This window comes from Monodelphis domestica, chromosome 3 (genome assembly GCF_027887165.1).
Source record: "Monodelphis domestica isolate mMonDom1 chromosome 3, mMonDom1.pri, whole genome shotgun sequence".
In the NCBI taxonomy this organism is placed as follows: domain Eukaryota; kingdom Metazoa; phylum Chordata; class Mammalia; order Didelphimorphia; family Didelphidae; genus Monodelphis; species Monodelphis domestica.
This window is the reverse complement of record NC_077229.1, coordinates 104,825,832-104,838,745: the sequence shown is the minus strand read 5'-3', so window position 1 is coordinate 104,838,745 and position 12,914 is coordinate 104,825,832. Positions and strand designations below refer to the sequence as shown.

At 41.4% G+C, this 12,914-nt stretch overlaps 1 protein-coding gene across 12 annotated transcripts in view; it reads right to left on the bottom strand.

The window, feature by feature from the left end:
* The window catches only part of EEF1D (eukaryotic translation elongation factor 1 delta), a 32,384-nt gene that overhangs the window by 15,345 nt on the left and 4,125 nt on the right, over positions 1 to 12,914 (bottom strand). For 2 of the 12 annotated variants that reach the window (XM_056822931.1, XM_056822935.1), the window contains exons 1-2: positions 3,216 to 4,450; positions 629 to 716 (exon numbers count right to left, since the gene is read on the bottom strand). The exons of 4 other annotated variants lie outside the window; for them this stretch is intronic. In XM_056822931.1, the coding sequence (XP_056678909.1) occupies positions 629 to 716; positions 3,216 to 4,450 (1,323 nt within the window). Of the gene's footprint in view, positions 1 to 628; positions 717 to 3,215; positions 4,573 to 6,783; positions 6,894 to 12,914 lie in introns of those variants that run through there. 6 more of the 12 variants (XM_056822936.1, XM_056822937.1, XM_056822934.1 and 3 more) reach the window with 5 other exon arrangements.

Sequence of the window (12,914 nt, the reverse complement as noted above, 5' to 3'; positions counted from 1 at the left end):
ATCAGAACAGTCTTTCTCTTTACAATCTGCACCTCATTACTACCATGTTGTACTATCCAGAAACTATAGTGTAAGTCTCTTTTCCAAGTCTCTTCAATGGCCCCTGATTCATTTGGCATGGGGCCCAGTCCCCTCCCCTTTCTGGCTGCCCTTCCTAGAAGCACTCTGATCTATCAGTCATCCTCCTTCAAATGTGTCCCTCTTAACAAAACATAATACTCCCCATATGACTAGGGAATAAGATAGCAAACTGCCTCAGCCTTCATTCTGGACTCTATGCGTTATCTTTAGGGGCTGCCAATGACTCAGACTGAATTTGAGTCTCCCTTTTTCTTCTCTAATTCCACCTGTGCCTAAGGGCTGCCGAAGGCACCAAAGAACCCTGTTCTTAGTAAAAACTGTTTTCTCTCATTCTTTCATCTTCCACATCTCCCTATAACCTGTCTCTGGGAAGGAAAGCCATTCCTAACTATATTAGCGCACAAATGACCAGAAATTATCTCAGTGGTATTTAATACTTCCTTCCTGAGGCTGGGACAATCTGGCCAGGCTGGCTTTTATTTTTTAAACCCCTTCCCTACATTCCCTACCTTGGGTAAGTAGTCAAGTGTGCTACCCATATGCCAACTTGCCTGCTGAGAGGTGTTTTCCTTCCCTTCCCACTGGCGGATGACACTGGTTGTTCTGGTAGGGAGTGGGGAATACAAACAGGAGCCCTAGAAGAGAAGGAATCTTGTCTTCTAACACTGTCACACCCTTTCTGCTCAACCCTGCCACTAACCAGATAGGAAAATTTGAGCATTATTTCTTTTCTTTCCTTCATTGGGCTTCAGAAATTTCCTCCTCAATATAAGGAAGGAGTTTTATCAAGAGATAGAGAGCTGAACCCCTCCCCACCCAACTATATCTAGTCTGTTATTTGTCAGTCAAGCCTATTGATTCTGGGAAGAAAAACTACACCCAACCACAATTGGAATGCCCCAGTTGACTAGAATGGCCCCAGTAGCACCTGCCATTCCCTTCCCAGTGCTATATCACTGCTATTGACCTCAGTGAGTTCCCCAACCCTGCACTCCCCTTCCCTACCACCCCCAACCTCAGACATACACATCCTTCCCCAAGTACTCTTACTAAGTTTACACAGAAAACAGTATTACAGAGTTATTTGTTTCTTCTCCAACATATTATCATTGAATCTTGTGAATTTTCCTTTCACAGAATCTTACTTATAGCAACCACCTAACCTAGGCCCTCTTGACTCTAGGCCTCAATACATAGAGTAACTCTCAACTACCTTCCTGACTTCATGTTGTCCTTCAATAGTACTAACTTAAACATTGCTCTCATCACAGAATCAAAAGTTTGGAAGGGTCCTCAAGGATCATCGGCTCTAAACCCTACCCCAAACACATATGCTACCTGTAAGGCAGGAAGACATTAATTACATCCCACCCCCAGCTTCCCAAGGCAGAAAACTCATGTCATACTCCTAGCTCCAAACTCTTCAATGGCTCCCCAGTTTCTTCCATATATAGTCTGAGTGCTTCTATCTGATTTTCTAAGCTTCCCAGACTTAGGAACTTTTTACTATTCCCCAATAAGTCTCAGCTGGGCTCCCCAAAGACTGGCCTTCCACCCTTCATACCACCCTTCCTACTTTCTTTCTTGCCTTTTCACATGTTGTCCTTCCTCTTCTAGATTTAAATATTCCCATTCCATTTATAACTCCCAACTCAAGTTGGGTTCTTTAAACAAAACACTGAACTATCTGGCCACTTACTAGGTACAATGCAGCATTGTACCCCCTCCCCTAAAACCTTTTACAACAACCCTTCGACACTTTATTATTGTGCATGTTCAACACCTACAGCACCATTTAAGACTGAAATAACTTTTAATAATTATTTACTTCCTCAGCATATGCACAGAGCTCCCCAAAGGGATAATTTCTCTTAAGACCATGACTATGTAAATGGGATTAAGAAATCCCAATGATTGAAGTACCCTACTTCCTCAGTGCTCCCAGAGATACCACCAGCCTCAACTTAGATAATCAAGTTTTTGTCTTGTTATTCAAAGCAGTGGGAAATCTTACCCTGCTTTCTTTCCCCCTTTTCTGTGAACTCATGGAAACCAGTTTACACTGGGTGATGGTGGACACCTCTGGGCCCTGGCATATAATTAACTGATCCCCAGCATGTTTTACTGTCATTAGAAATCAATAACATTTTAAAAACAAAAAATCAAAATAGATTCTTCCTTTTCCATGTTATCCACTCCCCTCATCCTCCAGCTGCCCTTTATCTCCATTGTTAAGAAAGCTGCCTGCCCAACAATATAGAATCTGGCTTTTGTACTAGTCTGCAGTAAGATTTTGGTTGGAAAACACTGCTCAACAAATGTTATCACGAACAGAGAGGAAATTCACGAAGTTGCTCAGCTCAGAAGGCACAGGCATATAGAAAATATTACTATCTCTGTGGGTAAAGAAAAAAAAAAGGATTATACATGTGTCTGACTAGGGAAAGAGGATCTCAGAGTTTATGAAGCTCTATGTTTTCTCCCAGTGGGACCTTGGGAAGTACTAGGCATATTTGGTTTCTGAACTTTACCTTTCCCCTCCAAGCTGAGGTTTGCCCCCTTCCCCCCATGAGAGCCTACCAGGGGACATGCACCTGGTTAACTTACCTGGGATTGCTACCTCTGCCAGCTAGAACTTAAGCTAAAATAGGACAAGGACCATGTGATTCTGAGCTTCCCCAAAATAGTCTATAGAACGTACTACACTAAGGGAAGGGGCATCCCACCTCCCAGGATATACCTTCCTTAGATTTTATTTAAACTCACATTGTTTTTATTTATTTCTTTGCTAAAATATTTTGAGGCATTTTAAATAAACCATAGCAACTTTTTTGGGGAAAACCCAAAAACTCTGGAGTAAACAAAGCACAGAGGTTATATAATGTGTGTCTTAGTTATTCTTCATTCTCTCCCCCTACTTCTCACCTTCTTTCAACCAACTTGGGTTAAAGTTTCTTAGAAATGAGATTCCTTGGGAGGAAGGAAAAGGAGAAAACAGGAAAAATAAAACCAGGAGCTGATAAACTGCTCCCTACCCCTATTCTGTGACTAAATTTCATCCAATATAAGTGGCACCTGGGAACATGTGACAGAGGAAGGGGAGAAATGGTTACCATACAGTAAGCTTTTCCTACTTTGGTCTTGGCGTAGATGCTGAGGGGACAGCACGGGAAGCAGGCCGATGGGCAGGGACTGGCGAGACCGGAGGTGCTTCGGCTCGCCAGGACATTCGGAGGGCCTCAGTAGCATGGTGGCGAGATTCAGCACTGTCATAAGTTGATTTGCTGAGCCATGGGGGTTCACCATCCTTGTGCAAGAAATACCAGTAGGGCAAAGCAGGGTCCACTTCTTTGGAGGGTACAGGATCTGCCCGCTTTGGACCAGTACGTTTACCTATGTTATTTCTATTCCGTCTATCTTTTCTTCCCCGCCGTGCTGCTTCAGGTGGCCCAGCCCGTTCCTGTAGCCTCACCTTCCCTGGCGGGTGGCCATCAAACATGGCCTCATAGAAACATCGCTCAGCATCATCATACTGGGGCTTTTCAAGCCACACCTCCTGCATCATTGCCTGAAGGCTAAAAAGCTGGGGTTTACCATTGGCTGGCAAGCTAGGCCAGCAGGCAGTGAAGGAGGAGCCTCTGATGGGTGGCCCTGGGGTGGCAGGAGTGGTTACAGCTGTCATATACCCTTCATCTGGGGTGCCCCTCCCACTTGCCACACTTGTGTCCTGTGGCAGCTGTGGGGATGAGATGTCCAGAGAGTGTGGTGGAGTGGACGCCTGCGTCCACTCCACAAATGCCATTTCAGCTCGATCAAAATAGAACTTGTTAACCCAGATGCCACAAGCCATATGGTGGCAGGCCACACGGCTCCCATGGGTGCAGGGTGCCGTCACAGCCTTCCCTGGCTTAGACACCACTGCCCGAGGAGTTGTCTTCTCTGGCCAGAGTGCTGAGGGAATCTGGGGGGCCATGGCTGCCTCCATAGGGATAAGGCCATGTGGAGCTACTGCATCTGCAAGCTTCTTGCGGTAGGATGTCTCTGCCTGGTCAAAAAGTGGCTTTTCAAACCAAACTGGGTCGGCTGACAGGCCTACTAGGGCCAGGTTGGTCTGGGATGGGTGGCTTTTGGGTGAACGCTTCCTCTTCTTCTGCTTCTTCCCATTGTTGGCTTTCTTGGTGTCCCGCCCGCTGCTGTCCCCTGAATCATCCTGGCTGAGGCCGTTCACCACCTCCTCTGGTTGCTGCTGGGCTTGGGCTGCGGCGGCCTGTGTGGCTTCCCGTTCGTAGAATAGCCGCTCTGCTTCATCATATTTATGCTTATCCTCCCAGACCGTCTCCAGCGGGCAGGAGGGCTTCCTTGTCCTCATCTTCCCAAGGAGGCAGCATTAAAAGGTAAGCACAAGAAGGTAGTTGCAACATAGCTGAACAAACCAAGGATACACGTTAAGACGTTTCTTTTGACAAGTTATTACGACCCCGTTACAAGGCTCTGGTAAGAGTAGATTAAAAAGGAAACAAAACACAAAAAGAAGGCCTTGCTTAATGGGCAAGGCATTTCTGTCAAGGGGTCAGCTTTCTAAATGACCCTGAATGGGCAGCTGGTTGTATATCTCTCACACATTAAACTACCCAGTCCACTTAGCCCTAATTCAGAATAGGGAGGATGGGGAAGGGAGGTCTGAATTAGCAAACCCCTTGAGAAAAGATTTTCTTTTAAAGAAATGCAGCTCTTATGATTTTTGAATACTTAGGAAGACCAACTTTAATGAAAATACACTTCTTTGCAAATAATTAGTAGTCTCCTTTTAAGTAGGTTAACTAATCCGCGTGTTCCCCTCCTAAACCTTTGCAATATCATGCTATTAATCTGTTAAACAGGCAAGAGGGAACTTAAATTCTGCCATATGAATGACAGCAAGGACATGGGTCCCTCTAAGTTGGAATGTTGAAATTGCAATTCCACTAAGCTAAAAAAAGTTATTTGTGCCTTTGAAAATAAATAATAGGAAAGGATGATTCTTATTACAGTAATAACAGTAGGTAAGTCCAACAGGCACCATAACTTAAGGTCACTGTTTGGGGGGAAAGGGAGAAGAGAAAAAGAAAGAGAAACTACAATATCAGCAGAATTAAAGGAAGATCTATCTCTACTGTTGAATTAGTCCAGATTGAGCTAGCAGCTTTCTGTATGGTCAGGCTGTTCTAAATAAAGAATAACAATCAGGCTTGTAGGGGCACCAAGCTAATCAAGGACGCACACAGTAGTGAAATGAGTGCTGAGCTTAGGACATGAGGCTAACTGATTAACTGGCTGACAACTTTGAATCAGTTTCCCTTTCTAGGTCTCGAGTGCTATCAAATAAGATTCTGGACTATATTCTTTTTAAGATCACTTTCTTTTGGCTCTGACATTCTATGGCTCAATGACAACAAAACTCTATAACAAAAGTTGTGCTGAGTCATACAATTACTCACATTAAAATATGCTATTTCCCAGAATGCTAAGCTTAAGAGTTGCTAAAAGCTCTACTATTGTAGCTAATTTCAGATTGTAAATTTTAGCTAATTATTCTCAGAGATGCTGTGAAGGGAAAGGGAAGCACTTGAAAAAGGTTAGGTATATTGTCACCAAATTCTTGCAATTTTAAAGGGCCATGCTGCAATTAGGAACTGATTAAATTTGAAGTAGCATGTACCCTCTCTCAAGGTCACAGCTAGAATGCTTTGAGAGAATGTCAGTAAAATTCTGTGAGAAATCAATTTAAATTGACTCCTGGAGTTTATGTTTTCAAACTATCTTTATTTACTAAGGGGTGCTTCTTAATGCCTGGAGAAGCATTATAAAAATAACTTTTATACTTTTCGGATAACTTCACACAGAAGCAGGCTTTTTAAAAGCCTTTCCTGAATTTAGTCATAACCTAATACTCCTTTCCTCTGAGGTCTCTGTGCCCATTTGCACGATGTTTCCTGGCCCTTCTTTTTTGGAGAAATGCCTAGCACACCAGAACTCTGGGGCTACTTTTAAGAGCTTCATTTAATCTACAGATTTTTCTAAAACGTCAACCTGACCAGGACCAAAAATGAACAATACTACAGAGACACAAGCAGCCCACATGATCATTATTCAGCTTGCTTCAAGTTTAACCCTAAATATCTACTGCTTTTTAGAATGTATCTCTTTTACTTTTTTCATTTGTTCCCAAATAAAGGGCAATGAATGTCATGAGTGCCTCCAGTTCTACTTGAAGAGAAAGGAACAGCTTTTGAGTTCTGGAAAGAGATCTTTTGTCATCCAAACCCAGCATGCTTCTTAAATTTCACATCATAATTTTTAGGAAGGGTGGCCACTCCTATGTTTAAAAAAAAAAAACCTGCTCCTAAATATGTGCAAGGGAGGATTTTACTCAGAAATAGGGAGAAAGAAAAAAAAAATGAATGGAAGGAAGTCAAAGAGAATGAAAGAATGAGAAGGTGGGATAGATGAAGAAAAAGAGAGAGAGGGAGAAGATAGAAAAGTCAAGTAAAAAATGCTCACTGAGGCAGAATAGCTGCTTAACACTAGCAAGGATGAACTCATTTCAACCAAGATCTTAAAAAAAACCTCAAAAAATAAAAAATTTCCCCAAAAGGAATGATTGGTTCCAAGCAAGCTCAAAGCCCCCCACCTTCACTGATTCCTGGAGATCCTGGCACTTACCAATGTAAGGATGACAAGGGCAGAGGAGGCAGCAGCAAATGGTAGAGGGAATGTTGACCTTAGAAGCCTCCCTCACCCACAACAAGCCCAGAGCATTGTGACCCCAAGAAGGCAGTGACATCACCCACTCACAGTCACAAAGCTAAAAGACTAATTCACTGTGGCTGGCCAAGGTAGACTCCCAGAAACTTGTCTATTTGGGGCCCATATAAGCAACGGCATCTCTAATAGCCTTTCACTATTAATCTGTATTCTCCTCCTAGGAAACCCTAAAGCCTTGAGCTTTCTCTGCATTTGTAATCTAGATTATATTTCACCTTTTCTACCTTTGCTTCATTGTTGGCTCTGGCATATTTGGGGGCAATAATATTCCTAGATCCTCTGGAATCAGGACAAGGGACATGTGCACCCATGAGATAACATAAAACAATGGAGCATCTTAGGGACCAATGTGTAGAGGCTATATGTTGGAAATGTAATAGCCACTACAATGAAGGAATATAAGATGGTGCATTAAATATACACACATATATGCACATAATTTATGATTGTCAGTATGTGTCCTCAAACCAATGATATCAATCATAACTTCTTCAAGTGTTTCATAGATTACTGTGGTTAACAATTCAGCACTAGTAGTGGCCAACTTTATAAGCCTCTCCAGGGAAGCCAGACTGGTGATAATAACAATAACAGTCCCAAAAAGGGGGGCGTATTTGGAAGACCTGCCCATTTTGATCAGGGCCAATCAAACTGTTTTCTCCTGGCAAAGACTTTAAGAACCCAGGATCTCTACAGGGAATCAGAGGATATTTACAGGCTTAGAACTACAGTCACCAACTGAAAGCCTGAGAACCATATATACATAACTGTTTGCAATCCTGAAAAGGCCTGGAGCTGAGCAAGTTCTATTTCCAAACCTGTGATTTCTTTTGCTTTTAGATAATTTGATCAAAAACAATTAACTTACTTTGAATTGTTAAGTTTCTACTAGAAACTGGAACTGGAACCAGATCCTTGAATCATGATTGGAAAGTTTTTCAGTCAGTCTCCATTTTCCTATTTAAGAGTTGAAGGCATCTTGCTTTACGCTAAAAGGGTTGTTAGATCTCTGATGGTTTGTTAAACCACAAGAGGAATATGTTGGTACTTTGCCAAGCTCACAGATTCTATTTGTAATTACAATAAAAACATGTTTTCAAGATGTGCCCTTCAGGAAGAGGCACTCAAGGAGGCCTGATTTACGCTGCTAAAATGGGGAGGCGATTGGATTTCTGGCTGAGAACTAAAGTGTACCCATACCTATTGGTCTTTAGGCGTGTTACCACACGATAAAGCAAGTTAGAGCAAGGGAACCATGACATAAGGAAACAGAGGGTTAGACCCAGGTGTCTTTGTTCAAGGGCTGTATTGTATAGGTAGATGAGTGAAAGGTAAAAATTTTTGGTTCTGATTCTGAGCTGAAGCAACTAGAGTTGGATTATTGACTGTGTTCACAGCCTAAGACAGAAAAGGTGATTAGCTTCAGACTAAACCTCAAAGATGGGAGGGATTTCCCAAGGCTCAGGAAATTCAGCAAGGAAAGGAGGTTTAGGAATGACAATGTTTATTATGAGTAGAGGGGCATAAAAGCAGCAAGACTTTTTCCATCCCTACGTACTAAAAAACTATTGAGTTTCCTCTTTGCCAACAAATAGAATGCTGTACTGAAATTGGTCCTACTTAAAAGCAATGTTCTTGCTATTTAAGTGGAGAAAAAAAATTTAGGATGCCAACCCAGATTCCAGGATACCATTCCTTTTTTTAGACATAAGCATTCTATGCTAGATTCAGCAAAAACCACCTGAATATAGAAGTTCAAAGTCATCTCCTATTGTCCAAAGATATTGCTTTTTAAAAAGCAAAATCTAGGCTTTATTCATGATATGCACCTTCTCCTGGAGCTTATTTTTTTTGGGAGAATCTCTACTGGAATAAGGTGACATCCACCCCCCCCCATGTCACCCCCAAAATCAGACTGAATGAACTGTGATTGATGGTCAAATTATACTTCTACTTGGTACTCCTTGGGATCCTACTGCTTCTCCAAACAGGCTGCCTTCACTATAAGCTCATCAGGAATCAGGCCTCTTACTTCTGAAATCATAGAATGTGATAACATTTTTTTCACAAAGAAGCAGAGGTACAGGGAGGGGGTAATGCTTTGTCCAACATCCCAGTGTGAGTTAGTGGCAAAATAAGAACTAGAACCCAGGTCCCCTGGCTCTACTTTATGGCTCTTTCTCATTAAACTGTGCCACTTTCAAGAAGGTTTTCCTTTTAAGCATCCAGGGAAAAAGCCTACTCAAACAATGCTCTATTTGATATTGAAAATAATGATAAATTCTGAGCAAAAAGTCTCCTATCTTTTTTTTTTTTAATTTGAGGATAAAAAGGAGGAAGGGGAATTTAAAGAAATCTGACTTAGGGTCCCTCTGGTTCTGTTTACTATTGCATAAAAAGCAGTTTAAGGAAAGGATTCCCTCAAAGATACCATAAGCCAACATCTAGGAGACAACAGGTAAGGCAAATACTTACTTTTAAGTTCTACTCCTAAGGCAGCATGAAGAGAAAGCAGTAAGATTAGATACAGGCACAAAGGTTAAATTCCCCACAGAGACTGGCCATCAGATAGGAAGCTCCACACAATATAATCAATTACAAGTTGTCCAATGCCCCTTAAGACCAACATTCTTAGTCCAGAGAAGTAAATGTTTTCAGAAGTCTTAAAGAAATTACATATATAACTTCCTAGTAGAAAAGTGGCATAACTACCAGACCAACTACTCTTATCTCAGAATACCAACTCCATTACTGCCAGGTCTTGTTATTCAGTCCCAACATTAATCAGGAAAACCAAAATGGACAAAGTTTAGCAGGGGGAAAAAAACCATTTAATTCACAGAAGGTACTACATTTACTTATTCTTTTATTGGAGCCTTTGGTCTAGTAGGTGAGAATGAATTAGGCCAGAAGTTATGATCCCCATTTTTCAAACAAAGCAAATGAAGCCCAAAAAGTATATGCAACTTGCCATCAGGCTCTAATGGAAACCTAGATCTTGGGATTCCTGACTTGACTTGCTGCCTACACTGATACTACCTCTGAATAGGCAAACACCAAGAAGGGTTCTAATGTTAAAATGTTGACTCAAAGGAACAAGAAATATTGAAGGCCTTCCTCACACAGGAACTCAACAATGCTACCCTGGGCATCCTAGGACATCATCAGGCCTGTTTGTCAGGCTTCAGACTTCCCTTCTGGCAGCACATCTACTATGGAAACACCCTGGTAACTTCCTACACGGTCATTTTAATGAGCAACTGTTAGTGACAATTACAAGTCTGCCCCCACCTTTTCCTAAAGAAGGAACAAGTCTAGTACCATCTGTTCCCTGAAGAAGCCAGACTCTTTCTAGGAAATAATGGATTAATAGCAATTATATACTCTATTTGCATAATGCTTAACTGTTTTGGTTTTTTTATATCCTCTATTTGCATAATGCTTAACTGTTTTGGTTTTTTGCAGTGCTTCCACAAATATTTTCTTATTTTAGGCTTACAAATCAAAAAAAGCATATGAGGTATTAACTATTCCCATTTTCCAGGAAAAAAACAAGGTTCCAAGTGTTTCGACAAGGCCCAAGCTAGTGTTTGATAGACTGCCATTGGGAAAGGCAGAGAAATTAGATTTGCTTTATTTGGCTCCAGAGGAAAGAATGAGGAGCTAAATCGATGGAAGTTGTAACGGCAAAGTTAGGCTTTAGGTAGGGGAAAACACCTCAATAATTTAGGTATTCCAGTAGAAGGAAACAGGTGATTAAATTCTCTCTCTCGCTCAGAGGTTTATGAATAGGCAGCAACTGGTATAGAATAATTCTTAACATCAGTGAGGCACCAACCCTTTTGGATCCATTTCATTTTTCCCTATAGTTGCACCTTGTCAGGGCTAACCTTGGACTCAATGACAGCTGGTCCCACTGTTTGATGACAAGCTTTCCACAAAAGGATCCATATTTCCAAGAGTGTGTCTACTGCCAAGAAATACCCAGGACTGATACCTGGTCCCAAACCTATCAAAACATATCAAAAATTCAGCTGAGAAAGCTGTTGAAAACAATAAGCATTTTTAAAAAGTAAAAACACATTTACTTAGCTAACTAGGGTCATACAAAGTTGAGAAATGTGTTCCTTAACCTCTTATGATTTTATAGACTTAAAGAAACACTTATCACAGAAAAGGGAAAACAGTAAAAAACAAGGACATTAATGTTGCCATTAAAAACATCAGACAGCCAAAAAATTCAGTCCAGAGCCATACATAACAATGTTGTTGGTATGTATATAAATGTATACATTTTTAAGGTTGTCCTCTGCTGCTGCCCACCACCACCAAGGCTCCCCAAAACACAGATCCTATCCCCTACCTTCTAAAAACACTTAGGAGCCCATCTCAAATGCCATACCCCCTTCCACTTCACTTTCTCTATGCTTCTGTATTTTTAAAAAAGGAATTTTCTTCCTTTTGCCTCCTTCTCTAACTTTCAATGACTCCTAGGTATTGTTCTGGAATATGCTAAGGATTCCAGAAAGCCAAAGTAGCCATAGGTAGAAAACACTGGAAATAATAATAATAATAATAATAATAATGGATAGGATCAGAGGTCCCACCCCCTCCCAGAGCTCTGACCCGCTATATAATCACAACACAGAAAGGCACTGGGTTAGGAATAAGTTCTGGCAAGTTCATTTAGGGTGAAGCTGGTAATACTGGCTAACCTGGTGTAGATAGCAAATTCAATTTTTATAAAAGTAAATCTTGTCCCTAGCCATGTGATTCTTTAGACAAGTCACTTAAACTTTATAGGCCTCAAGTTTCTTCAATCTGTAACACAAAGAGATTGGAAGGATGACCTCCAGGATCCTCAGATCTTAGAAAAAGAGGCTTAGAATCCATGAAATTCTTATGTTTGCTACTTGGTAACAACAACAAAAAAAAGGGAGCTTGCATGAAAAGGCTTGAGGTGGGTGGAGGGTAGGCTGTTCTTTGTTCCAAGAGACAGTGCATTTTCCTAGGATCTGGCTCCAGCCTAAGGTATAACATTATATGGTAAGATGTCCTTTAATGAATCCTCCCTCTCACTTTACATATGAGAAAATTGAGGCCTAGAAGGGGAAAGACTCAAACCCATGTTTTCTTGACTCCAAATCAACTCTTTTCACTATACCAAGCCTGGGAGAGGTCTGAGAGAATTGGCATGGGTTATTTACAGGGATTGTTCCTGAAGTAGCAGCCACAGAAGAATCATTAAACACCTGATATTGTCTCAGACATTGTGCTGGGAACCACAGATACAAAAGACAAAAATGAAATTGTCTCTGCCCTCAAGAAGCTTATATTCTGGAGAGGTGGGAGAAATAAATGGTGAATGCATATATACCAAATATAACAGCATTTACATAGCACTTTAAGGATCGCAAAACACTTGACAACTCTAGGAAACAGATGCAATTATATCATCTCCATTTGTCAGATGAAAAAAGTGAAGCAGATGAAGGTGAAGGGCTTTGCCCAGGGTCCATGTAACTTAGGTGTCTGAGGTAGATTTCAACCTAAGTTTCACTAACTCCAAGCCCAGAGCCACCATGCCATCTAGGTGCCTCATATTTACAGAAAATGAATACAAGGTAATTTGAGTAAAGAAAGCCAATTTGGAATCCCATAGGAGCTGCTGGTCCATCTAGTCGTAGAATATCTTTGGGATAGAGAAGAAAATGTATCCCCCTTGTCTGCGTCCCACCCCAAGCAACAATGAGTTGGGGAAATCTACTAAAGGTACCGTTAGTAACTAGGAGGAGGTAGCAGTGACACTGGAGCATCAGTGGCTGAGAGAAGCATTGGAGGAATAGCTTTATCAAAAGTAAAAACAGATACCAAGAGGGTCAGTTAAGTGAGAGTCAGACCTAGAAACAGAAAGTCCTAGGTTCAAATTTGACCCTGGATACTTCCTGCCCGTGTGTCTCTGGGCAAGTAACTTAACCCTCCACTTACCATTCTTTTGCCTTGGAAAAACAAACCAACAAGCAAACACC